General features: G+C 47.1%; 1 protein-coding gene across 3 annotated transcripts; it reads right to left on the bottom strand.

The window, feature by feature from the left end:
• Positions 1–221: 221 nt before the first annotated feature.
• PNOC (prepronociceptin) lies at positions 222–26,694 on the bottom strand. Of its 3 annotated transcripts, none has more exons than XM_061199457.1 (4): positions 26,650–26,694; positions 16,077–16,226; positions 4,014–4,407; positions 222–613 (listed from the first exon to the last, which is right to left on the bottom strand). In XM_061199457.1, the coding sequence occupies exons 2-4, from the start codon at positions 16,200–16,202 to the stop codon at positions 528–530; spliced, it is 606 nt and encodes a 201-aa protein (XP_061055440.1). In that variant the 5' UTR covers positions 16,203–16,226; positions 26,650–26,694; the 3' UTR covers positions 222–527. The 3 variants fall into 3 exon arrangements, with proteins under 3 accessions (XP_061055440.1, XP_061055439.1, XP_061055441.1); XM_061199456.1 differs by lacking the exon at positions 26,650–26,694 and adding an exon at positions 26,384–26,407; XM_061199458.1 differs by lacking the exon at positions 26,650–26,694 and adding an exon at positions 26,384–26,407 and having other exon boundaries at positions 529–613; positions 3,956–4,407.
• Positions 26,695–27,553: the final 859 nt, after the last annotated feature.

Below are 27,553 nucleotides of genomic sequence, written 5' to 3'. Positions count from 1 at the left end.
TGCCAGGTGTGAGTTGAGGCATGCATGTGGGGTCTAATTCCCCCATCAGGGATCAAAACCCTGCCCCCTGCATTGGGAGCGTGGAGTCTTAACCACTGGACCACCAGGGAAGTCCCTCTTTGTCCCTGTTTTTATTCTTACTAAAGGCTCTTCAGGAATAAAAATGCTCACTTTTTAAGAAAAAAAAACCCAGCCAACCAATTTGCTAACCATTTGCTCAGTAGAAGTTTAATGGAGAAATATCTGTTTAAAACAATAGGTCAAAAAGAACAGCTCTTTTACAAACAAGTTATGGCAGTGACGAGTCAAAACCCCACTCTTGATTTCCTGTTCCTTGAACCCACCCCTAGAAGAGGGAAGAGGCGGGTGAGAAGGAAAGATGGGGCTGTTTAAATGTTAGCTGGAAGAATTACAAAAATACACTCTGATGTAGTAACAGGGTGGTCATGAAACATGCCATGGGGGGAGGGGAAGACAACCAGATGGGGCTGGGCCCTGGGGGTGGAGGCCTGGAGACAAGGCCTTCCTCAGGGCCTTGGGGAGGAAGGAATCCTGATTCCCAGCCGGCAGGTCTGGGGCTGGAGACATGCTGATTTGGGGATCACCCGGATACCTGGGGAGACAGAAAGGATTACAGTGGCAAATCTGACAGTTTTTTTGACCCTTCAGTTCTGTTTTCCCTAGTGCCTGAGCAATAGACAGGAGGCAAAGAAAAGCTATCATTCACATAATTAGCCCCAAAAGCAGCAAGAAGGGTTCCCTGTCTCCCTCTACACACCTGCTTTCCTGGCCCCTGGTCTAGTGGCAGGACCAACAGAATGAAGGGAGGTCTGTGGGCTAGGGCTTGAAAGGCAGAAGGGGAGAACTGCCCAGAAGCAGTTCTCTCATCCCTGGAGTTTGGAATCTGTGTGTGGTAATTCATTTCTTCAGGCTAAATAGAACCCTCATTTATGGCTCTCTTTTATAATACAAGTGCTAACTTCACTAATTTCTCACCAGGAATGAATCTGCTTACTTTCCACAGTCTAGAAGTTCAAGGCCAGGGACAGCAGAAGAGAGGAGGGAAGTATAGGGCCAGGGAAAGGGACGGTATATACCATGACCAGTTGTGCACTTTTCACAGGTCTGTCTAGGACTGGTCTTGCACCCCAGTGTCCTTCCTTTCTAGGACATCATTATGTAATAGGGAAGAACTTTTGTATTCTATTACATGTTAATCACTAAAGGGATGCTGCCTATAAGCTTAAGTTATACATAAAGGCCCATCTCTGGGAATCCTGCTTCCCAGGTAATGAACATTAAGCTAAAATACCTTTGTTTAGCTCCCAGGAAACATCCTGACCAGGCCCACCTGTGAATGACTGCGGGGAGGAAGAAATTAACACATCCCCTCCGGAGGCTGATGGGAACCAGGAAGTGTTTGACCTTACTCCCTCCCCTTTTAGTATAAAAGGAGCCTGAATTCTAACTCAGGCAAGGTGGTTTGGCTCACCATCTTCTCGGTTTGCTGGCTTCCCGAATAAAGTCATTATGCTTTGTCCCAACAACTCATCTCTCAGTTATCGGCCTGTCGTGTGGCCGAGCTTAGACCCAGTAACAATTATACTTTCTGAATAAGGTTTTTTTTTTTTTAATTTTTTGGCTGCACCGTGTGGCATGTGGGATCTCAGTTCCCCGGCCAGGGATTGAACTCACACCCCCCTGCGTTGGAAGCGCAGATTCTTAACCACTGGACAGCCAGAGAAGTCCCTGAATAAGGGCTCTTTATCCCGTGTGTTAGGTGGCGCCATTTCCTCCAGCCTTCTAAATATAGATTGGTGTTGGATGTCTCAGGAGTCCAGAACAGCCTGGCAACAGGAGTCCCCCAGCCTTGGAGAAATCTCAAGCATGTGTGGGGCTGGTTGGAGTATGTGTAGGCAAATAAAGACAGGCTTAAGGGACTCATAAATACACATCCGCACTGGAACTCAGCAACCATGAATGCGTGGAAAAAAGAATGAGTGAGATGGTCACAGGAGGAGAGCAATCAATAACACCCAAATGAGCTGGTTAATATCTGCAGTGTTTCCATCAAGAACTTTACATCTTGAGCAAAGCCACAGACAGAAGCTGGTTACCAGTTATGTTTCAGTGCCGCTCAGTTGGAAGCTTAATAGATAACTAGAAAAACCAATTACCTGAATAGGGGCTCAAATAGTTTTTGTTTTGTTTTCTTAAATAAATCGATTCTTGCTAATGTGACTGATTCTGAACTGTCTTTAGGTAAAGAAAATGGTTGCAGTTCAGAGTTAGACATGTCTTCAGTGTTCCTTGAGGGTCCCTTTAAAGAAGAGTATCTTTAAGATTTGAAAGAATTCAGTCCATGCTAGTTCTGAAAGATTTACCATTAGGTCCTGTGCAGGTATGGCTTAGGAAAAATAGAATGCTTGTTAAGGATCCAAGAATATGACTTCAAAAACAGTGCAGGTTAATTCAGGGCCTTCGGAGACTAGTCATTCTGCTAAAATAAACACGGCGGCCTTCGGCTCACAACTTAATACCTATACCCGTATTTGGCAATGGATGTTTTGCAAACAAGCCAGCCTACCTGCAAAGCACTACATGGGCTGCCTCCCTGCTAAAGTGTGGATGCCAAAGATTCACACGTGTATTAATATACTTTGAAGGAAGATTTTTAACAATCTGGCTACCTTTGACATACGGGAAGCAAAATAACACAGCACATGCAGACTTTTTCCTCTTATGCCTCTGAGTCAGGGAAAAGCCCCCACCTGGGTAACAATGTTTGGGGAAAGTTTTTGACCAACTGATTAGTTCTTTCTGTTAGGGGAAGTTTCTAGACTGTTTAAGGAAAGATATGAGATACTGCAGATAATCATATTCCCACACATGAATTAAGGCATATATGCTTGATGGTTGGGATTTTCTTAGATTTTCAGACAATTCCACTGTGCTGGTTCCCTGTGCCACTCAAAGTTACGTATAAGTTGATGGGCTGAGGAAAGCTGAGTCTGTAATGACTGGGCAATAAATTAGCATCTCTGATGTTTATCATCTGGTCTGCATTATAGGTACATGTATAAACATGTCTATGGGGGTAAGAACATACCAGAAGGGAGAGAGGAAGAAGGGCAAGCAAGCAAACAAACACAAAACAAAAATGGCACCTGGAAAGAGGCAAAAACTGAGGAAAGATGATGATCCCTTAGTCCCTCTTCCAGAAGCGACTCAGGTCATTTGGGCCAGATTCTCAAAGCCTTGCTCAGGTACCATTGGCTGCAAAGAATCAGCCCGTCTCTGGCAAAGTGGTCAGATGGACGAGTGATGTGTGGAAGAAAGAAAAGCAGAAAGTGTCCTGACAAGAACTGGTCCTAACCAGAACTCCTTGACTGGGGGAGATTGGGACAGTTTAATGGTTTCCATGGAAGCCAGTCACCTTGAGATACAGGGGGGAAGGGAAGGGACAGCTAAGCCATCTTTGAAGGTGAAATAGCAACATCACAGCCACAGAAATCAGACTCTCTGCGAATGGCTAAGCGTAGGTCCAGTTCTCGGTTCTTAGTCTAGGAGGAAAGGTGAGTGAATGGTTTCTATGGCAACCAGATAGGAGGATTGGTCCACTTAACTGTCCCCATAGAAACTAAGCTCCTGGAGAGCTATAGAGGAATTAGTTATCTCAACACACTACTATTATCCCCATGGTAACCAGTCTCTTAATGGCAGTGGTCAGCGTCGAGAGCACTCCCAGGAAAATCTTTGCTCCCAGAGAGAAGGTGGGCAGGAGGTAGGGAGGTGGCTTTACCTCCCAGGCCTCCCAGGAGCTGAACCCCTGGAGGTGGTGTAGGGTGTGTGCATGTGCTTGGGGGCCAGCGTGCTTCCCCAGGCCAGGGAGGATGGCTAAGACAGGGGTAGAGGAGGTTTCTTTTTGCCCCCAGCTCATTCGGGCCCCACTCACTCATGGGTTGAAGTGGACGGTACAGCTGGGAGGGGCTCCCCTTCCGGCTACGCATTACCATTCTGGTTCAGGGTGCGCCGGCGCTGGCTGGACCGCAAGCTCAGGACCAGGTACTGCCTCATAAACTCACTGAACCGCTTCTGGTTGGCCAGCTTCCGGGCCGACTTCCGGGCTCCGGTGAAACCCCCGAACCTCTTCTGCAGCTGCCTCTGCTCCATCTCCCCCACCTCCTCCATGCCGGGCTCTGTCCCTTTCTGAGCTTGGAAGAGGCTCCTGACACGGGGCATTCTCTTCAGATGCTGCATCTCAGAGGCTCTTGGCTGGTCAAGAGCAGCTGCCACGTGCTCTGGGTCAGCAGGGCTGAGCTGCCAGGAGCCCCTTGCCATGACCTTGGTGCACGGAGTCCAGAGAGGGCCGGAGAAAACCTTCCCTTCACACTCGAGGATGCACACCTGCAAAGATGGAGGTGGAGGAGGGAGAAAGACCAGGGACAGCTATTGGTCCAAGGCAATGAGGAGATCAAGTCCATGAGGAGATCAAGTCCTTCTGTCGTCTACTTTGGTGCCAGTGCAAGTGCTCCTGAAGCACCTATTTATCAAGTACCGTGCAGCAGTTTTACATGCAGTTATTTAAGTTTGTAGAATTTCAGAATTGGAAAGAAGCAGAAAACTAGCCCAGCTCTGTCATTTCACAAAGAAAACTGGGGCTCAGGGAGGTGAGGTTAACTCACCACAGGAGACACAGCGAGTTAACAGAATGAGTGCACCAAATCTGCACCACGTTATAGCCTTCGTCGGGTTTTTGGAGCCAAACACAACTCATCAGGGTCACCCATAAAGTTGAATTTTATTTTGTTCTCTTATCAAGCTTAGGAGAGGTCAGATCGGTTTAAGAAATGGGGGATGTCAAAGTATGTAGTCACGTAGTTAAATCTGCATGGTTATTTTAAGGTCACCAGGTAAAGATCAACTTTGGTGTGATTCATTTTTCACCTCACATACACTAGTCATCACTATCTGTGCATCAGTTATAGAAAATGGGGGTCAAACAGACTTGTGGTTGCTAAGGGGGAGGGAGAGTGGGGGAGGGATGGATTGGGAGTTCGAGGTTAGTAGATGCAAACTATTACGTATAGAATGGATGGATAACGAGGTCCTACTGCATAGCACAGGGAACTATATTCAATGTCCTGGGATAAACCATAATGGAAAAGAATATGAAAAAGAATGTATATATGTGTATAACTGAGTCACTTTGCTGTACAGCGGAAATTAACACAACATTGTAAATCAACTATACTTCAATAAAATAAATTTAAAAAAAAAGAAAATGGGGGTCAAGACTTTGGGATGTAGGCAGGATGGGCATTCGGGGAACATTGGACACAATCCAGTAGACCTGCCAGCCCCCGAGGAACTCGTGCTGCTGCTCTGTCTCTCCAGGCATCTCCATTTCTCATCTAGACTACCAGCCTCACCATGATATCTCCCACCCTCCTGACTGGTCCTGGCCTTGGCCCTTTCCTCCCACATTCCGGTCTCCGATTAGGTCTCCTGGAAGCCTCTGCCTCCAACTTTTTTTCCTATTTGCTGTTTTGACTTCACCCTGAATGCTCCTCTCTGTGTTTCTGGCCTTAGCCAGATGAAAATCACCCTTCAACCTGACCTTGACATCATGGTCAGCAGGAAGCGGCAGAGCCCTTTGTCAGACCTCGGAATCTTTGCTTGGCTTATAGGGCATCAAGAGCTACTGCTCTGCCTGGGCAGGTGTGGGACGTGAGAAGATGTGTGTGTGCCTCATCGGCCCTACCTGGGGAGCACGAACATCCACCCAGGTGTTCAGAGTGGCACGGATGCCTCTATAGGCAAGGTTTCCAACCTGATCTCTAACCAAGGAGTGAGATATGTGCGCAGCTTAAATCACAGACCTCACAGGCTGTTCCACCAAACCCTCAAAACGTTCCCTTCAATCCGACTTCTCCTGAAGCCTTTGCCACCTCCAACCCTGCCCCTCTTTTGTCACTGCCCAGGTTCTCCAAGATGTGGTCATGTGCCCATGTCTCTATCTCAGCATCTTCCACTTTCTCCTCAACTCCTTGAAATCTGCTTCCCACCCTCACCCCTACTTGAGGGACCTCCAGCGACTTCCCAGTCACCAGATCCAATGGTCCTACTTAGTCCTTGACCTGCAGCATCTGGTAATGGGGACCACACCCTCCTGAAAATTCTCTGTCTGACACTGCACTCACCTCTCAGACTGTTTGGGCTCCTTCCTCCTGTGTTCCTAAGATTCGGTCTTTACACTTCTCATCTCTCTTTACAATCTGCCCCTTGGTGACTTTGTTCATTTCTGTGATTTTGGCCATCACTTCTTTCAGGGCACCCCAGGTCTCTATATCCGGTACCTGTTACCTCCTGAAGTCCAGACACTTCTCTGATCCCTGTCTTCTATCTCCGTCAAAATGTCTGACCAACACATTAAGTGCAATTTGTTAAGAATAAAGCCTACCTTCTCTTCTGGGGCAGAGGCTACCAACTGCCCATTCTGTACCCATCTCCCCTCTTCCTTACTAAGAGAGCACTTGTGGGGCTTCCCTGGTGGCGCAGTGGTTAAGACTCTGCTCTCCCAATACAGGGGGCATGGGTTCGATCCCTGGTCGGGGAACTAAGATCCCACACGCATGCCGCAACTAAGAGTTCGCATGCCACAACTAAGGAGCCCGCCTGCCGCAACTAAGACCAGGTGCAACCAAATAAATAAATAAATATTTTTAAAAAAAGAGAGAGAGAACACTTCTTTTCTTCCTGAAGGCCACATATATGTTTCCCAACCTCCTTTGTAGCCAGAGGTGGCCGATGACATATACATGGAAAGGACCAGGTGGGGCTTCTGGGAAAGTAGGGGGCTGATTTATCCGGGAAGAACATCTTTTTTTTTTTCCTTCTTCCTCCCCTTCCTCCAGCCTCCTGCTTAGAATGTGGACATTTTGGCTTGTGTTTAATGGGCCGTCTTGAAATCTTGAGGAGACTCAGAGGATGGAAGCATATGAGGGTGGCAGCCGTAGACAGGGAAAGCAGAAAGAGAAGGAGTCTGGTGATGTGATGGAGCTGCCATACCAGCCATGGACTGGCCACCTCCTGACTTCTTTGTGAGGAATCAAATCTCCATCTTTTCATCTTTTTTTTTTTGGTTGCACCACGCAGTCTCAGTTCCCGGATCAGGGATTGAACCCAGGCCAGGGCAGTGAAAGCCCAAAATCCTAACCACTGGACCACCAGAGAATTCCCAAATCTCCATCTTATTAAAGATGTTACTTTAGGTGTTTGTTACGAGCGGGTGAATTTAATTCTTATCTGATATACTTTCTCCACCCCAAGTCTGTCCTTCCGCTCTGTGTCTCTTTGTCTCTCTCTGAACAGCACCTTATTCCCCAGTTGACTCAGGTTTAGAACCCTGGGCATCACTCTGACATCTCCCTTCTCAGGACCCCATTCCTCCATCCAATCAGCATGTGAGTCTGCCCCCTCCTTTCCATCCCCTCTGCCTAAGTTCCTCTTGGGGTGCAGTGGCTTCCTAACAGATCTCTCCATCTCTGATCTTTGCTTTGCCTTAATGCATTTTATATCCCTGGCAGAAAAACCTTCCTGAAGAATGGATCTAAACATATCGTTACTTACCGACAACTGTCCAATATCTGTCTTTGTCTGTAAAATACTGTAACTCCAAACTCCTGAGCAGAGCATTCAAGTGACTCCACCATCCTGTCCTTGCCCGTCTTTCAGTTTTTTTTTTTTTTTTTGGCCACGCGGCATGCGGGATCTTAGTTCTCTGACCAGGGATCGAACCCGTGCCCCCTGCTGTGGAAGCGCAGAGTCCTAACCACTGGACCACCAGGGAAGTCCCTCATTCTTATTTCTGAATCTTCCTCTCAACACCCCTCATTGCTTCAGGCATATGAGGCTGCTCCTAGTGCCTCAAACACAGCGAGCTCCCTCGCCTTCCCCACATGTCTTTTCTCACTCTGTTCCTTCTGATGGAATAACCTCCTTCCATCCATCCTTTGGGGCCAGACAGGCTCCAGAGCTACCCCTCAATGACACCTGCTCCTGGCTCCCTGGCTGGAATTGCTCTCTCCTGCTTCTGTGCTCCCACAAAACTTTGTTTTGCGCTTGTGGAAGTTTGAATGCTTCGTATAATTGTAACACCTTACAAGACAGAATATGACAAGTTAGGGACCACATCTTACTCATGGAGGAATCTTCTCCATCCAGTAAATAGGAGGGTTTCAAGTAGAGGTTTGTTGCCCTGAGCTATATTAATAAAGAATTCACTTTATATTTAGCTAAGCGTGACAAAGGGAGAACTTTTTTTTAAAAAAAAGAAAAGAAAAAAATGAGAAAGGGAGTCACTGGAAGAACAGGAGTTGCAGCTAGTTGCAACCAAACTCGAACTCCTCTGGCATTTAGCACACGCTTCTGATGTAGTGCTTGTCACCCTGTTGCAGCTCTTTGTCTTGTCTGTCCCATTAGACCAGGGTTCTTCACCTTTTTTTGGGTCATGGACTCTTTTGAGAATCTAATGATTCTCCATAAGGGATTCCCTCCCTTTCACCGTATAAATGCACATTCATGTCACATTTGCATATAATTTTAGGGGGTTCATACATCTTCTAAAGCCTAGCCATGGACAGGTATCCGTGGACTCCAGGCTTAGGACCTCTTCACTTGGCTGCTAGCTGTGCTGTAGGGAGAACGTGTATGCATTCCAGGCATCTCATAGCTGGAATACAAAGTGGAGTCCATTGTGAGGATGTGAAATGAAGAGAAACAAGAGGAGGAAGAGGGGGTCTGCAGCTGAGGTCGCCCAATGGCCACACTGGGAGATGCCTCAACTCTTCTTGTGCATCATCAAGGCATTGCATAGACTCCTTGGGCAACACCTGGTCCAATGGGTCCTACACCTGGGTGTGAATCTGAATCATCTGCAGAACTTTTTAAAACACAGAGTTTCATAACCCAGTTAAGTCTCTGAGGAATAGAACCAGGGTTTAAAGCTTATTTTTACAAAGCTCAGGTAACTGTGAGATTTGCCTAGGTTTGGAAACGACCAGTGTGGTCCATGTTCGCATGTTATAATGAGGTTCAGTAATGGGTCCAAAACTACATGGTGAAATAACAGTATAACCTGAACAGAACTCCAATGTTTCAAGTCCCAACCCAGGACACCTCCTAGTCAGCGACTTCTCTGTGCTTGCAATACGAATTGGTGGAAACTAATGGGAAAATAAGGATTCTATGAGACCAAAAAGTAAGGTTCTGATGGGGAAATTGCTCATTTTCTGCTGGACCAGAGAGAAGAAAGAGATGGTATCCAGTGGGAGTGTTACTCTCACTCTCCTTCACTGGTAAGGTTTCCAAGGAACACCTTTGCCCAGGCCACCTGCTTGCCAGAGGTGGTGAGGTTGGCCCCTACTGATACACAAGATTTTTTCGAGTATGTCTTTTCCATTTAGAGTTTCCTCAGAGATGCTGACAACTCAGTGAGACACATAGAGAAACCAGTTTTTCACACCCACAAACTCACTGGGTAAGAAAGAATGATGGGCAAATTCCACAGATGGGGAGGGTGGACTCTAGAACAATGGAGCTGCAGACTTGAGTGGTCTTTATGAACCCCTACTGGGGTTTGTTAAAATGCAAATTCTTAATCTATACCCCTGGAGATTCTGATGCAGTAAACTGAGGGTGGGGCCCAGGAATTTGCATTTGCAAGCATCCCAGGTGATTCTGAGGCTGGATTACACTTTGAGAAACCCTGCTTTGGAACTGGCTCTGAGGAGGAAGAAACCATCATGGAACATGGTGGTTGGGGACTCCTTCAGAGAGTCACTTGGGTCTGCACTTCGCCTGCTCCTGAAACACTTTGAAGAAAACTGAGTAGAACCAATTTGTAGTTTGTTCTTTTAGATCATCATCCTATTGGGTTATTGCTCTACAGCAGTGGGTCTCAGTTGGGAGCAATTTTGCCCCCCCCCCAGGGGACATTTGGCAATGTCTGGGGACACATTTGGTTGTCACACAGTGGGTGGGAGCAGGGATGCTACTGCTATCCAGTGAGTAGAGGCCAGCTGTTACTGAACACGAGGTTGTGTGCCCGACGCACAGCGATGCCAGACAAACCGAAACACTGGAGTCTGGAGCAGAGAAAGGTTTATTGCAGGGCCAAGCAAGGAGAACAGGTGGCTCATGTTCAAAAATCCCAAAACCCCTGATGGTTTTCGGGGAGAAGTTTTTAATAGGCAAAATTTGGGGTGAAGGCTGCAGGGTGTGTGACTTTGTTCTGATGTGTTGGTGGTGAGGTAACAGGTGCTCCAGGAATCTTGTGCTCAGCCTGGAGTTACCATCCTCCTAAGGATGGGGGCCTTAGTTCCCACAGAAGAACACAAAGGTATTGTTATGTGTATCCCTTGAGGAGGAACCCTGCCCCAAGGCTGCACTATTGTTTGATTGCTCCTCCCTTGTCCCTGATTAACAACTGTTTGAACCTACCCTTTGGAACTCAGGGAAAGTTCTGGAGGCTGGGTGAAGCCTATTTCCTACAAAAAAAGAAATGGGGGACACAGAAAGGCTTTGTACCCAGGAGGGCCCCACAGAGTCCTGCTCTGTTTCACAGGGACACTAGCAAACATCCTACAATGCATAGGACAGCCCCTCCCCTCCCCCCTCATTATCCAGCCTAATATATCTACAGTGATGAGTCTGAGAAACCCTACACTACAGAGTCAAGGAGATAACAGGAAAGCATGGGTAGCACTGGGAAAGCCAGTAGAAGTGAAACAGGAGGGAAGGGGGCAGGGCACAACCTCTAAAAGAAGGACATAGCCCTAGAAGATATGACATAAACAGGTTAGAACCAACTAGGTCCAAGATGGTGGAAGATTCGACTTCCAGTGGAACGTTGAACCTCATTAGACACTCACTGTAATACATTAACATCTAAATGACACACCTACAGGTGCCATGACAGTTCCGGGGTTGACCATAAAAGGTCAAAAAGTGGGTGGTGGTCCAATTCCTGGAAATCTCCTCCCCTCTGCAAAATAGTTGGAATAATCCTCCCACTCATTAGCCTGTGAAATTACCCAGCCCATAAAAACTAACCACCCCATATTTCGGGGCCTCTCTCCTTCTGAGATGGCCCACACTCTGTCTATGGAATGTGTATCTCTCTAAATAAATCCACTTCCTACCCTTCACTTTGTTTTTTACTGAATTCTTTCTGTGATGAGACATAAAGAATCTGAGCTTCATTAAGTCCTAAGACCAGGTGGGTGATCTCAATTAAAAGACCGTGGGTTCAAGTCCCAGCCCCATTGGTTCAAGTCCCAATCTGAGTTGTGCGGTTTCAGAAGTGTAGAAGTGTAGAGGTGAAATGGACCTTTGGCGCACACTGGGTCCCATCCTCACAGAATAGGAGCCTCAAAGTGCTTGGTCTATTGTTCTGCTCCTTCCATTTACAGAAACAGTTGGAAGCTGTTAAGCCCAGAGGCTATCAGATCTTCTGTGAGCCCCCTGAGTTTCTAAGCCCAGATGGTAATTAGGTTGTGTGTCAATCAGAGAAAATGAAATTCTACGATCAAACCAGACGCAGAGCCCGCGCCGGGACTCAACATACTATTAGATGAATTCGGTACTCACAAAATCGTCTCAATTCTTGATTTAGGAGAAGGTTTTGGGCAAAAATGAGGAATCCAAATTCACAACAGCATTTGTAACACCAGATGGGCATATGAGCTTAATGCCTAAACTCTCTGGTCTGAGGGACCCACCAGCTTCTTTCCAGAGATGGGTTAATGGCCCGTTAAGTGAGCTGGACACATTTTCACAGCCCACACTGATGACATTGCTATATTAAGCCACAGTACGGAGGAGCATCTGGAAAGTCCCAGATTGGTGCCAAATTGATCTGTAAAGCTGGGCTTGGGAGGAAACTGAGCAAAGGGCCATTTGGATGTCTGGGATCGAAGATTAGGGAAACAGGCCCACGAGCCCATTGGAAGGAAAAGCAGCAGCTCGTTGAGTTTGTCACGTTTCTGCCACTAAGGAATCCAACCACTTCTGACAGAGAGACATTTGAGATCTATTTGCTTTAGGAGGTTCTGCCAGGATATCTGAGGGCCAACACTAGCAGGCCAGCAGAGGAATAGAACAAAAGAAAAACGTATTAGGAACTCCTACTGCAAGTCAACTACTAAGAATTTTCATGTAATGAAGACAGAAAGTACTAGCAGAAGGTAGTCTCTTCTGCTGTTAATAGAGTTTTAGGGAATTTAAATAAATTTCCCCAGACCTTTCTTGGGAGTTACCTTCTTCTTTGTCTCTAAAACAACTCAGTGAATCTAGTTTTTTTCTTCTTAAGCCGTTGGTGTAAGTACCATTCACAGTTTAGCTGAAAGCCCAGGACATTGCAATGGTTTGGGGGTGTGTGAATCATTTACTGACCAAAATGATAGTCTAACAAAAAGACAACCATACTTGGACCATTGCCCTGGAATGAGAAATAAAGAAATTCTTGATGAAGCCAAGGGTCCAGAGGGTCCTGGGAATAACTCAGGATTACATCATTTGGTGGAGGGATTGGGGAGGTGACCCTTGCCTAAATATCTGAGTCCCCCATCATTCACAGAGTAGACATACTCAAGGGTTGAAAGATTCGGAAATGAGATGTGGTTGCCTCAATTCTAGGTATCTCATAGGTTAAAAAAAAATAGGTTAAAAGTGAATACAAGCTAGAAACCAGACAACCAGGCAGCCAGATCCTCTGGGGGTCCGCAGGCACTGGCAGGGATTATCCCTCACTGTGAGGCTAGAACTGGCCATTTTCTAACAGTGTTGTCTGGACCCCAGAGATTGAAGATGCTATGGAGAAATGGAAACAGGCTCCAAATTCTTTACTGGCTTTGAAAGACACCAGTGTAAAAACTGTGCAGTGCCTGCACCTCTTAGGAGACTAAAGGTCTTGCAATTTTACAGTTTCCATGGGACATCTTAACTGAGTACTGCTCTGTGCCACACACTGCAACATGCTGGGGATACCCAGAATAATCAGCAAAGAAAGCTCATACCTGGTGGTGAGAGACTAGCCGACGCAAGTAATCATCAGAGAGCAAAGGAGCTAGGGGCTGGCTCAATTGGGGCCAGGTGGAGAATCAGCAAAGATTCTCCGAAGAGGGGAAACCTAATCTGGGTTTTGAAGAAAGAGTAGCATTTATTGGCTGGGGGAGGAGGGAGAGCCACGAGCAAGATGGCAGGTCAGGTTCTTGGAGCCGTGGAAAGGGAAGGGAAGCCTGGATTTCCCAGAAACTATGGAAAGTGATGGAAGCCCAGCAGAGAAGAAGTGAGGAGTGTACCTTTGGGCGTTACCTGCTGTCTGGGGAGAGCGGACGGCCTGGAAAGCGGATGTGGCATCTCAGAAGGAGGTAAGAAGCAGGGCATCTTGGCGATTGCTTATGTTCAGGGGGCAGGAAAAGGAACAGGACCCCAACAGGAGGCAGAAAAGGAAGAGTCATAGTGGGGAAGAGAGCCGGGTTCACCCAGAGAGGACGAGGAGAGGAAGCCTGCACATCTGCCGGGGGTTCTGTGGTTAGGAGCTGCTGGTGACCTCCGAGAGCAGCTAAGGAGTGAGGCAGAGGCAAGGGGCTCAAAGTCACAAGTGTAGATACTCTTTCAAAAACATGCCCACGGAGGGAAGGAAAGAGCAAGTGGGAGAGAGGAAAAAAGGAAAAATTCCCAGCAGGAAAATCAATGGTACAAAGGAAGAAGGAAGAAGAAAGGGCAGGAGGACAGATCCTGAGATGGCAATAAGGAGGCTGGAGAGAATCGATTGTCCCTGGTGGCCTCGTTGTCTCAGAACGGGGCTCCCAAGGTCAAGGTGTCCCGGGAGTGGGAGCATTATAGTGCTTCACAGTCAGGTGTGATGTTTGTTACAAACAAATCACCTAAATCCATGAATGCTTTACTTTGTAGAAAATAAATTAGAGCAGACTTAGGGTTATCCTTACAGTTGAGGTCCTAACACTTTTTTTTCTATTGTGAAATACACATATCATCAAATTTAGCATTTGAACCCTTTTTAAGTGTACAGCTCAGTGGTATTAAGTATTGATATATTCACATTACTGTCCTACCATCACCTCCCCCAGCCATCTCTAGAACTTTTTCATTTTCCCAAACTGAAACTTTGTACCCATTAAACACTAACTCCCCTTTTCTCTTTCCCCAGCCCTTGGCAACCCCCATTCTACTTTCTGTTTCTGCGAATCAGACTACTCTAGGAACCTCAGGTAAGTGGAATCATACAGCATTTGTCCTTTTGTGACTGGCTTATTTCACTTAGCATACATCTTCAGGGCTCATCCATGCTGTAGCATGTGTCACAATTCCCTTCCTTTTTAAAGCTGAATAATATTCCACTGTATGCATAGACCGTGTTTCCTTCATCCATTCATCTCTCGGTGGTCAGTTGAGTCATTTCCACCTTTTGACTCTTGTGAGTAGTGCTGTTATGAACACGGGTGTACAAATATCTGTTCGAGTCCTGATGCTTTTTTGAGTGGGAGATAAAGGGTTGCAGTTAAAGCTCGTGATTCAGGAATTGTTCACAACTTTCAGTCTTGTCTAGGCTGCAACCTCAGAGCCGTAAAAGTGTGGCATTTATGAGATTATTGCTTAATCAACTCCTTCGCTGGTTTACGTGTAAACTAGTTGTCTGCTCTGTTTACTAAGACCAAGGGAAAGCGTTTTGTTTTGGGTGAACTTTTAAGCCTCTCTGGGCTGCACAGAAAAGGCAGGTGGGCCTTCTGTGTTCTAGCCAAACTCAGCTTTTCTCAGTTCCTTAATTGCCGCTCCCCTCCCCCGAAAGGCATTTGCACATGTGCCCCCCTCCCCTACCCCACGCCTCCCTCCATTACCTGGGCACCTGGGGCTCTCGCTCCCTGCCTCTTCACTCCCGATCCTCTTACGGTTTCCTTAGAGACTTAGTTCCTCCAAAAGCCCCCTCTGCCCCTCTAGACTAGGTTGGGGTCCCCTGTTCTTGCTTCCCTGGGGCTCAGTAATTACGCTCATGGAGGGATTGGGGGTTCTTCTCTCCCACCAGTTGCAAAAGCCATCCATCCGCTCACCTCGGGGCCCTTGGCCAAGCCCAGTGCTCAGCACATAGTAGGTGCTCAGGAAACCCACAATGGCTGAATGAGGAGAATGGATGAACTTTGAATGGGTTCTCTGGGGATGAGCTTCATGATTCGGTGGTTATTACCGTTCAGAAAACAGACTTGAAAACCACTGAGCTGGCACAGGAGGAGCTTGGTGTTTGGGTGCGTCGGGGGCCATGTCTGCTCACGTTAGGGTGTTATCCCAGCGTGAGTACTTGGTTCCTATATTTGTACGCTTGCCTTAAGGAAGAGTAGGCGAAAGTTTGTTCTTAAAGGTTGAGGAGTTTCAAACATGGTATCTTTTGAAAAGAGTTTACTTGACTACAAAGAAAAAGTAATTGAGTTATATTGGATTTAATAGGAGAGGAATAACTAAACTGTAATGAAAGCAGTTGAGAAAGCAGCTTATTTAGTAAAAAGAAATTTAGTGCTCAAATCAAAATTTAAAACACGAGAGAGCATTTAGGTGTTCATTGTAGAACTGTCTATAATATCAAAACGGAAGGGCAACATACATGTTCAACAGGAGGGGATTGGTTACGCAAAGTATACTGTATTCATGGGAAGAAGTAATTTAAAATAATGTTAATAACAGGGGAAAATTATCCTTGTGTAACATAGCAAGTGAAAAAACTAGGATTCTTTCTCTGGTGGGATTAAAGGTGATTTAAATTTTTTTTTATCGTTTTTGGAATTTGCCAAATTCTCTAGAATGAGTATGCATTATTTTAATGATGGGAACAAAATGGCAGCATGGGTGGGTCTTTATATGAACGTGATAAAGAGGAAAGATGACAGGGTTTGCTTTCAGGAGATGCTCAAGTCCACATCTGTTTCCTACAGACCCTCTGACACTGGGAGAGTCACGTGACCTGGGGGGGGAGGGGAAGACAGGGCTGCTCCTGGACCTACCTCAAGGTTGAAGCTGTCAAGAGCTGGGCGGAGCTTCTCTCTGCAGGTCATACAGTCTTCCTGACAGCTGCTGGACGCGCTGGAGAAGAGGCTGAGCAGCAGGAGGTCACAGAACAGGATCTTCATGGTGCAGGAGCTGGAAGCAGGATGCTAAAACACAAGTGAGGGCGGGTGGCAATTAGCTCAGCCCTTCTGTGGGGGCCAGTAGGGGCTGGAGACCCTCACATAGGGGATGCGGGAAAGACACTCTTCTGAGGGGACAGTGCAGCCGGGCCTGAGATTCCACCTCCCAGGAGGGGAGTGGACTGTTGAGAGCACAGGTGGCCCGGGACTGTCTGCCAGGCATAATGTTCATGCAGGGCTAGTGTCTGGGCTCCTGGGGGGAGCACCCCTGCGATTCCTGCCACTCAGCTGACCTCCACGTGCATGAACCCTTCCAGGGAGCTAAAGGCCTCACTTTGCAACTTACCAGTGTGCGGCCTGAAGACAACCTCTCCCAGCCTCAGTTTTCCTAACTCTAAAAGGGGAATAGTGGTACTCACCTTGTCCCAGGGCTATTGCAAAGATTAGACCCATAAGGGACGTTTTGCAAAGTGCGGTGATGAGTGAGACGTGTAAAGTAGATTTATGTGTGACTGATCCTCCCCAGATTCCCCTGCCTCTGCTAGGAATGCCCCGAGGCCCAGAATTCACTCTTCCGGGACGGTTCTGCTAGGTTCCTTGTCTGTTTCCCCTGCTAGACTTGAGCCAGCTTCCTGAGCACAGAGCTAATATGTTCACCTTGCTAAGCCGTGCAAAGCACAGGACGAGGCTTTGCAGAACCAGGCTTTGGAGTTATCTATTGAAAAATGAACAAAGAGGGACTTCCCTGGTGGTTCAGTGGTTAAGACTTCGCCTTCCAATGCAGGGGGTGTGGGTTCGATCCCTGGTCGGGGAGTTAAGATCCCACATACCTCACAGCCAAAAAACCAAAAGATAAAACAGAAGCAATATTGTAAGAAATTCAATAAAGACTTTAAAAATGGTCCACATCAAAAAAAATCTTAAATAAAAAATAAACAAAGAGACTATTCTAAGGTAATAGCTCTAATGATTATTAGTTAGATCAGTTGTTTATATTCTTTATGTAGGATTGTCTCAAAGATGTACAGTTCTTCCTGTTTCCCTTTAAATTTTTCCTGTGATCAAGTCTCCTGAATCAGAAAGCTATTTTCTTGGACTACATCACTTTGGGTCCCTGTAGAACCATCTTTATTTGGAGGATTAAATGGAAAGGGGAACAAGGGAACTTTCTGGAAATGTGAATGTTCTTGATTGAGGTGTAGGTCACAGGGGTGTATACGTTTGCCAAAAACCCACTAAATTGTACATTTAGATTCTGTGCATTTCACTGTACATAAATTTTACCTTAATAAGAGTTGAGCATAGAAAGACAAAAATAATTGCCTTTATTGCTTTTTCATCAGACTGTACGGAGAAAACGTAAAAGCCTTGCTATTCAAATGCAGTCTGCAGATCAGCAGCATCCCCTGGGATCTTGTAAGAAATGCAGTATTTCAGGCCCTACCCCAGAACCACTGAATCTGGATCTTTTTAGTAAGAGTCTCAGGGGATTCATACACATGCTGAAGTTTGAGAAGAAATGGTAGAAGATGGATGTGAAACGGAGCAAGTCAATGGGGAAGGAGGGGGATCCAGCGCCAGTGGCCATGTTGGGAGACCACCCCAGCTCTTCTTGGGCGTCATCCAAGCATTTCATACCAAGAGGATGTCGAATGAAAGATGCTCAATCAATGTTTGTTAAGTCAATGAGGTGACATTTGAGATGGGTTTTGAATAATGAGTAAGAGTCTGCCAAGAGGACAAAGAAGAGGGCATCTGAGAGACACAGAACTACCTCGCTTTTAACTAGTGACTCCACCTTTTCAAAGGCGTATTGGAATCGGGACCACAGCCCGGGATCGGGGGGTGGGGGGAGATAAGCAGGCAGCTGCACTGGGGCCCCCTCCCTAAGGGAAGCACTTGCTAAGAGAGAGAGAGGCTCCGTCTAGATGAAACAGGGTCATGTTGGCCATCCTAAAGGGTCTGACCTTTACCCTACAGATTGGGATGTCTGGGGTTAATGAATAATGAACTTGAACATCTATTCAGATGAATATATCTCAAATGCATTTTTCTCCTGTACCCCGAGGGCTAGTGCCTTAGCTGAGATTTATTGCCTTGGTTACTGTGATGGCCTTCTAATTAGTCTGCCTAATGATCCCCCTTCCCGACCAAGCCATCTCTACATCTGATGATGTTACTCATACTTAAGATAATTCTGTAACCCCCAGTGGGAGGCGGCGCTGCTCCTGCCCAGCTCTCTGGCTTCAGCTCCTGTCACTCACCCTTGAATCTCCTCCATTCCTAGTGAATCACACATAATTCCCAACTCTATCGGGTCCTTCACGCCTACTGCGCTTTGGCCCTTGCTCTATCTTCTGCCCAGAATACCCGCCACCAGCTCATACTTCATACACACCTCAGGAATTATCCCCTCTGGGAAGCCCTCTCCAAGCCCTGGTCTGAGTTAGATGAGTCTCCTCTGCTCCTGTGGCTTCGCTAAGCAGCACATCACACCGGGAAGCAAGCGAGGCCCAGGGGCCTGTCAAATAGGCACAACAGACCTCCCAAGACGGGGTTGTTGGGATTTACGTTTTGTCAGCTGCTCATCGCTACGGATGTGGGTTCAGATCCCACGCCTGCAAGTCACCCTCTCAGGTTCTCATCTGTAAAACTGGGATAATGATAGTACCTATCTTATTGGACGATGAATGGGTTGATGTTTTTAAGCTGTTAAAATAGCACCTGGCACAGAACAGGTACAACGTAAAAGCTTGTCAAAGAAAGAGCCTAGGACATAGCCTTCACTCTGTGATACTATCACTGTCTTTCGCGCGGCCCTTAGCACTCTACGTGGTAAGCTTGGACTTATGTGTCTATGTCTCCCACTGGCTGTGAGTTCCTGAAGGGCAGAGATCTCATTCTATGGTTCTCTGAATTTCCAGCACCCAGCACAGGGCCAGGCACTTAGGAGGTGCTCAAGAAAGTTTGATAAGTGACAGTGGAGTATCTCAGGAGCCCTCTCCCTTCTCCTTCACAAATTAGTGAGAAGAGAACTGGGGAGTGTCTGGGATCACCGGCCCCCCGGGGGCCCGAGATGCTCATGGCACAGGAGTCACTTCAGGACCTGTGTCACTGACAAAGTGTCCAGTAGCTAACTGTTCCGCTTGGCGGGGGGGTTGGCAGGGAGGGGTGGGAATGAGTTTTGCTCCAGAGCAAGGCAAGATGCCATCCTAAGCTGGAACACCATGCCCATTCTGGAAGAAGACTGGTTGCTAGTAGCCGGGAGGCGTGGTTGGAATGGTTAGCTACGTGCTAAGTTTGCTCTGGTGCAACATGTTTGTAGACGATCCAGGGAAACTCATCACCACTTACAGGCTCTTTTGAAGAGAACACGTATCTTGAGTTCCAAACAGCCACCATGTAAGCAAATGTCTTAAACTGAGGACTGCTTGGATAGATCTTTTGTTTAATTTGGTAATTGCCTTTACGTTTCTTGTTCTACTCAATTTCATTCTAGGTGGGAGACGGTTTTGTAGGATTTGTCCAGCATGCTATGCTCTCTTTGGCCACATGATGGCAGTGTCTGTACTTCACAGAAGACGGGGAGAAAAGGGACTGCTTCCTAATACAAAATTGCAACACATGTTTGCACAGGCTGAGCTGATAAGTTGTGGCAGATGTTAATGAAGTGCTCTCCTGCTGAGGTTTTTCATGAACTTCATTAACCGTGGCAATTTGCACATTCAGGAAATGTTTGATGGATTGACTGCTCCTGTTATCTCAAATTCTGGGTAAATGGGTTTTTAGGATGAGTTGAGGAAAGAAGATGAGCTCCTGGGACATTGAGCATGTGTTCCATTTGATACGTTTCCTGCATGTAAAATGTGGGCCTTTGTTGGTCTGGCACTTGGAAAAACCTTATCAAATCTACTTGGCATTAGCCTGGCCCTCCTTGCTGGTCCATGGTACACTTACCTCTCTTCCCATCTCTGACCTCCCTACCCCTCCACGTCCTACCCCGCACTTTTATTTATTTAAAAATTTAAAATTTAAAGTTGTATTTTTTTCAGAAAGAAGAAAGTCATTTTTATTCAGCCAATTTGCTTATTGCATTCCCCAAGGCTAATCAAGGCATGTGATTAATAATATTCCCTTAAAATTGCATCGTGGGAAGTGTTTTCACTTAGATTTAATGAGAAACACTTGGAAGCAATTGAGTGCTGGGGAGGCATGGTTGGTTATTATCCTTGTTTATGCATTAGCATGAGTTTAAAGAGTAGTTGATGCTGAAGGCTAAAGTTTTTCTTTCTTTTTCATAACAATGTTCCAGCCACACTGAAACAGAAAGATTGATGGATTTCAGTGGGCATTTAGCCTGTAAAAGAAGCCGGAAGACAGAGATTTCTACCCCTTGCTTTTAACTAGTGACTCCACCTAGTAATTAAAAACCAGTCATTACTGAATGTTATTCATTCTCCTCTGCAATTCAAAGAATCCTTAAAATGGGAATCACCACACAGTCCAACTCAAAGATGGTTCCTGATATTTAAATGAGATGAATATAAATAAAAGCTCAGAATATATGTAATAATCCTTATAAAGGAGACAACGCTTTGTCCTTTTTGGTACTCCTCACAACCCTCTAACAATTGTGTTCTAGGTTAAGACTAAACTTTCTTGAAAACTCAATAGAAGTTTTTCATTTTTGAGAAGACTTGACAACATCTGTGTGCTTTGTTGCTCTGTATATCAGTTAATGTGAAGTAAAATGAAGGTGAGGAATTAGTTAATTCCCGAGTTATATTTATGTTTGATCTTTGCACTTTGTGTGACTTTGGGCAAGTTGTTTCCCCTCTGAGAGCCTCAGTCTTCTCACCTGCAAAATGGGGGTAACAACAGTTTTTGTTGTTATTGTTGTTCTAAATTGTACCATAGAGACCATCAGTAAATAACACTACCCTAAGTGTGTTTGAATTTTACATGGCTTGTATTCACTTAGTGAACCAAACTCAGCTAACCCTTCTATGTGGGGATGCTATGCGTCTGGACATCTTGTATTGAGTAAAGAAATGTTTAATTACCTTTTATTTCAGTAATAACACCTCATAAATTAATCATGCCTCACTCTTTATGAAGATAAAATACCACTGTGTTTAGCTTAATCTATTTGCTTGTAATCTTGCTTCCAAGGGCAATGTAATTAGTTGCTTATCTGTTTGGAGGATTACATATGAAGATTTAGCCAAAGCGAAAAGTCAATTGGGTTTTGTCTTATGACCTATGAGAAAGCCTGTAATTTTAGTGCTTCTAGTGGAGAAGGGAAGATGACAGATATGCCTTTCTGCTAGAGGTATATCTGTCCCCATTCTTCTCATCAACCACATATATAAATATTGTTCTTGTAGGTTACAAAAGAGTTTTATATTCTTATACAATCCTATAATCTAGGGTTAATATTATCCCCCCTTTTGAGATGAACATATGTTCATAGAGGTTAAGCAACTTGCCTAAGATCATCCAGCTTATACAAGAGCCAGACAAACTCAGGTGTTTTGACTCTAAAACGTGTTCTGGGAAACCATAAGTTCCACACACTAGTCCTGCTTTGGAAAGGTTGGCAAATTCTGGTGGAATCTCGTTGGGATGGTCTCTGTTTGTATTTAATAGTAATCACATTATTATTATATTTAGCATCTTCTGTGCCAGGCACTGTGCTGATTGCTTTATAAGCATCCACCCTATGGGGTAAATGCTGTTGTCCCCATTTTACAGTTGAGAATATTGAGGCCTGAAGAGGAGAAATAACTTGAAGTGGCAGAGCTGAGAACCCAACCCATCTGATTTGCAAGCTCATGCTCTCACCAGACCTCTCAGTGATCTCGGCAGGGGAATTCCCTGGCGGTCCAGTGGTTAGGACTCTTCGATCCCTGGACAGGGAACTAAGATCCCACATGCCGCGGCCAAAAAAAAAAAAAGATTTCGGCAGTTTTCTGTCTGTGTTCGTGTACGTGAATTCATTGTAAGGAGCTCCTTTTGTCCTGAACTCTGGGCTCCCCCTCTCTGATGACACCCTCTTTATTGTTGCTTCTCCCCAGTTCCTGGAGGAGTGTTTCCTTGCCCACCAGTACGGGGGTTTGTCTTCCACACGCCCCATTTCTTTAACGCAGACGTGACTCCTACACTGAGTTTTGCTTGTTCACCAGCTATGACTGAGGCCCCTTTATTTCTTTTCCTCCTCTGACAAATACACTTACATCCAAAAAGGTCCCTCTTCTGCTCTAAACTTCCACCTGGAAGGAGGGGATGGAGGGCAAAGCACGCCCCTGCCCTGCACAGACCGGGTGTGCCTGGAGCTGGGTGGGCAGTGAATGAACAAAAGCTCTCTGCTTGGAAGCGAGAGGCCTGGCTTTGCCCTCACCTGTGGGATCTTGAACAAGGCCCTTTCTTTCTCTGGGGCTCAGTTTCCCCTTCTCCAAAAAGAGGCAGTTACAATAGATTAGATGGTCAATATTTTTGATATTATAAGTGGCCAGATAGTTGTTACAGTAGCCCAGCTGGGGCTCAGGAGAGGGCCACATTTTCTTTCTTTTTTTTTTTAAGTCTTTGTTTTTATTTTATTTTAAAATTTTGTGTTTATTATTATTTTTTATTTTTGCTTCTACCCTCCTCCCCCCGCCCCCCACCAGGGATTGAACTGGGGCCCTGTCGCCGAGTCCTAACCACTGGGCTGCCAGAGAAGTCCCAAGGGACACATTTTCTATCAGGGCTGCCACAAAAGTGGAAAGGTGTCATCGCTCTTAACTTGGATCTTCCTGATTCTGGCCCACGGTTCCACACATACTGTCAAAATAAATTAAATGGAGTTTTCAAAGCTTTTATTTACTTTTACAGTAAAGCCTCTTAAGGTTCCTTTCAAAAAGATTAGAAAATACAGATAAGCAAAAGAGCAATGGCTCTAGACCAATAATCTTCAAACTTCTTTAACTTTATACTTCTAGCAATCAGACCGTTTTGAGCTCACCTTCCCAATTTATTTATAAAAGTTACATACAATATAAAACCCACTAAAGTGCAAATTAAGAAAGACAAGATAACCACATAGAAAATTAAGCCTCAGTTTCCCAAAGCCCAGTGGACTGTCGGGCACCCACGCCCCTTTTGGAGACCACTTGGCCTAGACTCGTTCACATCTAGTGACATTGGCCAGAGCTCTGAGGACAGGCTGCCAGGTCTGTTTTCCTGGCACTCAGCACTGCGGGCTCCTATCAGTAAGCCAAGCACGTTTCTCGGCTGAATGAATGAAAGGATGAATGGGGACTTGGTGGGGGAGGGGCACAGGATGAGTGTGAGCTGAGGGGAGGTTGGCTCTGAGCCCTGGTTGCAAGGCAGAGCCCTGGGTGCGTGCTGGTGATCCGCTGACATTTTCACCGAGACCCAGGACTCCTCGGAGGCCAGCTCCACAAGTCACATGCCGAGCCAAGCCCTTCAGAGCTGGCGATGCTGTGTTTCTGCAACACTGAGGCAGCAACCAGTATTTGAAAAATCACAGGATGGGGGAAAATCAAGACCGAACGTGATCATTGGCTATCTAGGGAGATGCCCAGAAAATAGGCTTGCCCCCCAAACTGGTGTGCCCTAAATCTCACAGCCAGTGTGTGGTGAGAAGGAAAGCAGCATGTTGGTTAGTGGGAGGACCTATAGGTATTTACATAGAAGTATTTAGAACATCCAGTTTGCTTAATGAACTCCCAGCCATTCAAGCCACTGCAGGCTGTCATCACTATGACTCCTGTTCTCTGGGGGGGGGCCATCCCCTCCCTAGGATATCTGATGAGTAGTTCCACCCAGATTCACATCAGGTAGATTTCCTTCATGGGAGCTCTGGGGCTGGGGGTGTGAGGCTAACTGAACCGTGTGGATAAAAGCGTAGAACACTCACCCTAAACCTCCCATCCCTACTGTGCGTGTGTGTATCAGCATGAAATAGGCATGTAGACAAGTTTAGCTCACTACCTGGCACATAGTAGGTTTCAATAAAGGTTCATTTCTTTGCCCTCCTTTTGTGCCCTTGTCCCGGCTGCCACCTCCCTCTCCAAAGCCCTTGGCTCTTCCAGATTCTACCTCCTTCCCTGCCCGGTTCGAATCCCTGGAATCTCTGAGCAAGGACTCCTTCCCCCAAATTCCTCCAGCACTTGCTGTCTGGACCACGCAATTCAGGACTTAATTACACCCAGCCTCGCATCATCCGCGAGTTGTTTCACTGTGTGTGTAGCCCCACGCCCATCCCGTTAGTTTGTAAGCACCCCTGGCCCGAAGAGGGGGATGCAAAGGAGCCAGCAAGGCTGGACTCAGTCCCCTCTCTGCCACGTCCTCAACAAATTATTTAACCTCTCAGCTTCAGTTTCTTCAACTGCACCATGGAGATAATGACACCATCTCTCACGGCTGTTGCGGGGGCTAGTGGGTGTGAAAGCGCTAAGATGTAACTCGTTGTATGAGTGTAAAGGGCTGTTATTATCACCTCTGTTGGATCCACCCTGCCTGGTGGAGTGTAGATGATAAATACCTGATTGAATGCAGAATAGCTTTGTGACAGCTCCGGTCTTGGGCTCCAGAGAGCACCGGGTTTGCGCCTAATCCTGCAATTATTCCCTTCGTTGACAATGCAAAATCGGCATCCTCTAAATCCCCCAGTACCCTCAGCCTTCAGCTGATAAAGCCAGGGCTGCCGCCCCTGGGAGAACAAAACTGCACCCCCTGAATGACCCCAGGCTGCACCACAGCGCCCTCGATGGGCAGCACAGGGAACGGTGGAAGCTGCTCCTTTTACCAAGATGGTGGTTGGGGGCAGTCTTTCCAGGGACCCTCCCCTGCGGAAGACTCAGCAAGGCCAAAGGAACACGCATGCTTTTTGTGAACGGTATCACAGCAGCGGTGGAAGCGTGCAGACTTCTTCCCTGCCACACTTTATAAATGAGAAAGAGGAGTGTCTGCAGTAGCCAGCCACAGGAAGCGAGAGAGCAGCAGTTTCCCTGGGAGGTTTTGATAAGAAGCCAGGCACTTACTTTTCCCCCCTCTATGTTGAAAACTCCGGTTTAGGCTTGCTGGCGAATGCCATGCAAAGCTCATCTTTTGTTAGTCTGCCGACCAATGTTATTGGTTATAATTGGGACAATTATGGGCTGCTCAAGGAAACGAAACACAGATGTTGAAGCCCAGGATCAGGGTATTCAAGTCCAAAGCTGCTTGCTTTAAATAGTCCATTTCCCGAATCATCCTGCCTTACTTGAAATTCCCCCAGAACTTGCCCATGTTCAGAATGAGGTGGGGGAGGATGGGGTGGGTAGCGGTGGGAGGGGAAGCCAGACGCAAAGGGAGAGCCGCACAAAGAGAGAAGGAGGAAAAAGGCTGAGCCAGAGAGAGTTTGGATGACTTCTGAACATCGTATTCCACAGGACCCCGGCAGAGACCTTTAGGTGGGAGAGACGGGCGGGAGGAAGAAAGATGCAAAGAAAGAGAAGAGACCTCCAAAGGATTCAGCATCTGGAGACCAAGGTCAACCTCGCAGAAATCTACGTGGAATTCACACACAGCGACCGCGATCAGCCAAGTACTGGTGGAGCACAAGGCAGGGTCCGATTTCCCCCGTATCATTACTAGCGATTTGTATTCGGTGCCTAGGGGAGCAGGGTTCCCTCAGGATTAAAAACCCAAATCCGAATCAAGTTCAGTGATATGCTGAAAACAGCCTCCACGCCCTATGAAAAGAAGTCAGGCGCAGAGAGAAATCACTCACAAGGGTGCTTGGAGGGCTGGGGGCTTCTGGAGGGTTGCCTTGAAATGCAAGCCCTCACTCCCACCCCCAAGTGCCTGCCGCTCCCCTAACCTCACACCTATAACCACCTTGTTGCCACAGACAGCAGTGACAAAGTAGGGGCCACAGCTGGGGAGTCAAAACTTTTCCTCATTTCCAAGTTCAGCTCTTCTTCGGCATCTCTCTTCAGGATAAAAGCCTCAGCCCTCCCCTCCACCCCCCATCCGAGCCCAGAAAAGAAGACGAATGAAGGGATAATCTCACAGGAGGCCAGCAGCATCCACACTGGACAAAGCAGAGGGGCTGGGGAGAAAGCCCTGCCGCCCGGCTACTTCCCCAGGCTCTCAGCAGCGAGTCTTGGGGCTGGGGCTTGCTTGCAGTCGCCTACCTGGGAGCTGTCAGTAGCCAGGCTCCTTCGGATGTGAGGCTTCACGGTATCAGCCACACCAGCATATATACGCTCCCCGCCCCCCGCGCCCCACACAGCCCTCCCCTTCCCTGCCCACCTCGATGACACAGACACACGCTGACCCCCTTAATCAAGCGAGCGGCAGAACCTACCATCCTTCCTGGCTGTTCCCCGCCCCCCTGGCTCTGTGCTCAGACCTGTGACATCCCAACCTCCCCATCAGTCCATTCCCAAGCCTGCTTTACCTGGACTCAGCTCAGCCAGGATCCCACAGCTGCCTTCCCTTTGCTTCCAGAGGCGCTGCGAAGACTGACGGGGAGCTCTGGCTAGTCAGGAAGAAAAAAAGGCTCCTGGTGACAGTGACAAGGCAGACCCCAGTCCTGGAGTCTCCTTGAGCAACCTTTGTGCCTGAGGAATGAAGAACAGGGAGTGGGCAGAAAAGGGGGAGCTCCCACCGGCACAGAGAAGCCCAGAGCTGAGCTCAGATGAGCCCCCTCCTGCTGTCACCGCCCCACAGGCAGCAGCAACTAGGCCACTCAAGGGAGTGGCTCCACCTGCCATGGGCCGGGGCCAGAGATGCCTCACAGGTGCCCACCGTGCAGCACAATGGAAGATGCTGAGATTTTAGACTCAGCATGAAGTGTCTGAAATTCTGGTTAGAGCAAGTTCTCTGTGTGAACCTCAGGTCCTCCTTCTGTAAAGGGGTGAAATAACTCCCCGGATGGTTGTGGGTAGAAAAACGAGATTCTGTTTGTATTTGGAACCTTTGAGACATTTAATAAATGCGAGTTCGGCATCCTTTCACAAAAATCATTCCGACTGAATCTGAAACTCCTCTCCCAACATCTACCGTCACAATAGAGTGCTTTTAAAGCTGCTGCTCTACTTTAGGGTGTCACCACCAAGCACCCACCCCTCAGCGTGGAGCCTTCTTCCCTTCCCTTCCTTTCCCTGTGGGAAGGTAGCCTCACGGTCAGCCCAGGCAGGGAATGTTTAGATTCTGCAGCGCCCTTGTGGATCCCTCCTTTCCCAGCTGTAGGTGAGTTACACCATGACCTCCTCCTTGGCTCTCCCAAGAAGATCCACAAATATTCTAGAATCCCAGGGTTTGAGCCTAAGTGGTCCAAGGATCTTCAGCACTCTCTCATG

The sequence above is a fragment of the Eubalaena glacialis genome, chromosome 9 (assembly GCF_028564815.1).
Source record: "Eubalaena glacialis isolate mEubGla1 chromosome 9, mEubGla1.1.hap2.+ XY, whole genome shotgun sequence".
NCBI classification, from domain to species: domain Eukaryota; kingdom Metazoa; phylum Chordata; class Mammalia; order Artiodactyla; family Balaenidae; genus Eubalaena; species Eubalaena glacialis.
The sequence above is the reverse complement of the archived record's forward strand: the minus strand, read 5'-3'. Positions and strand labels throughout refer to the sequence as shown.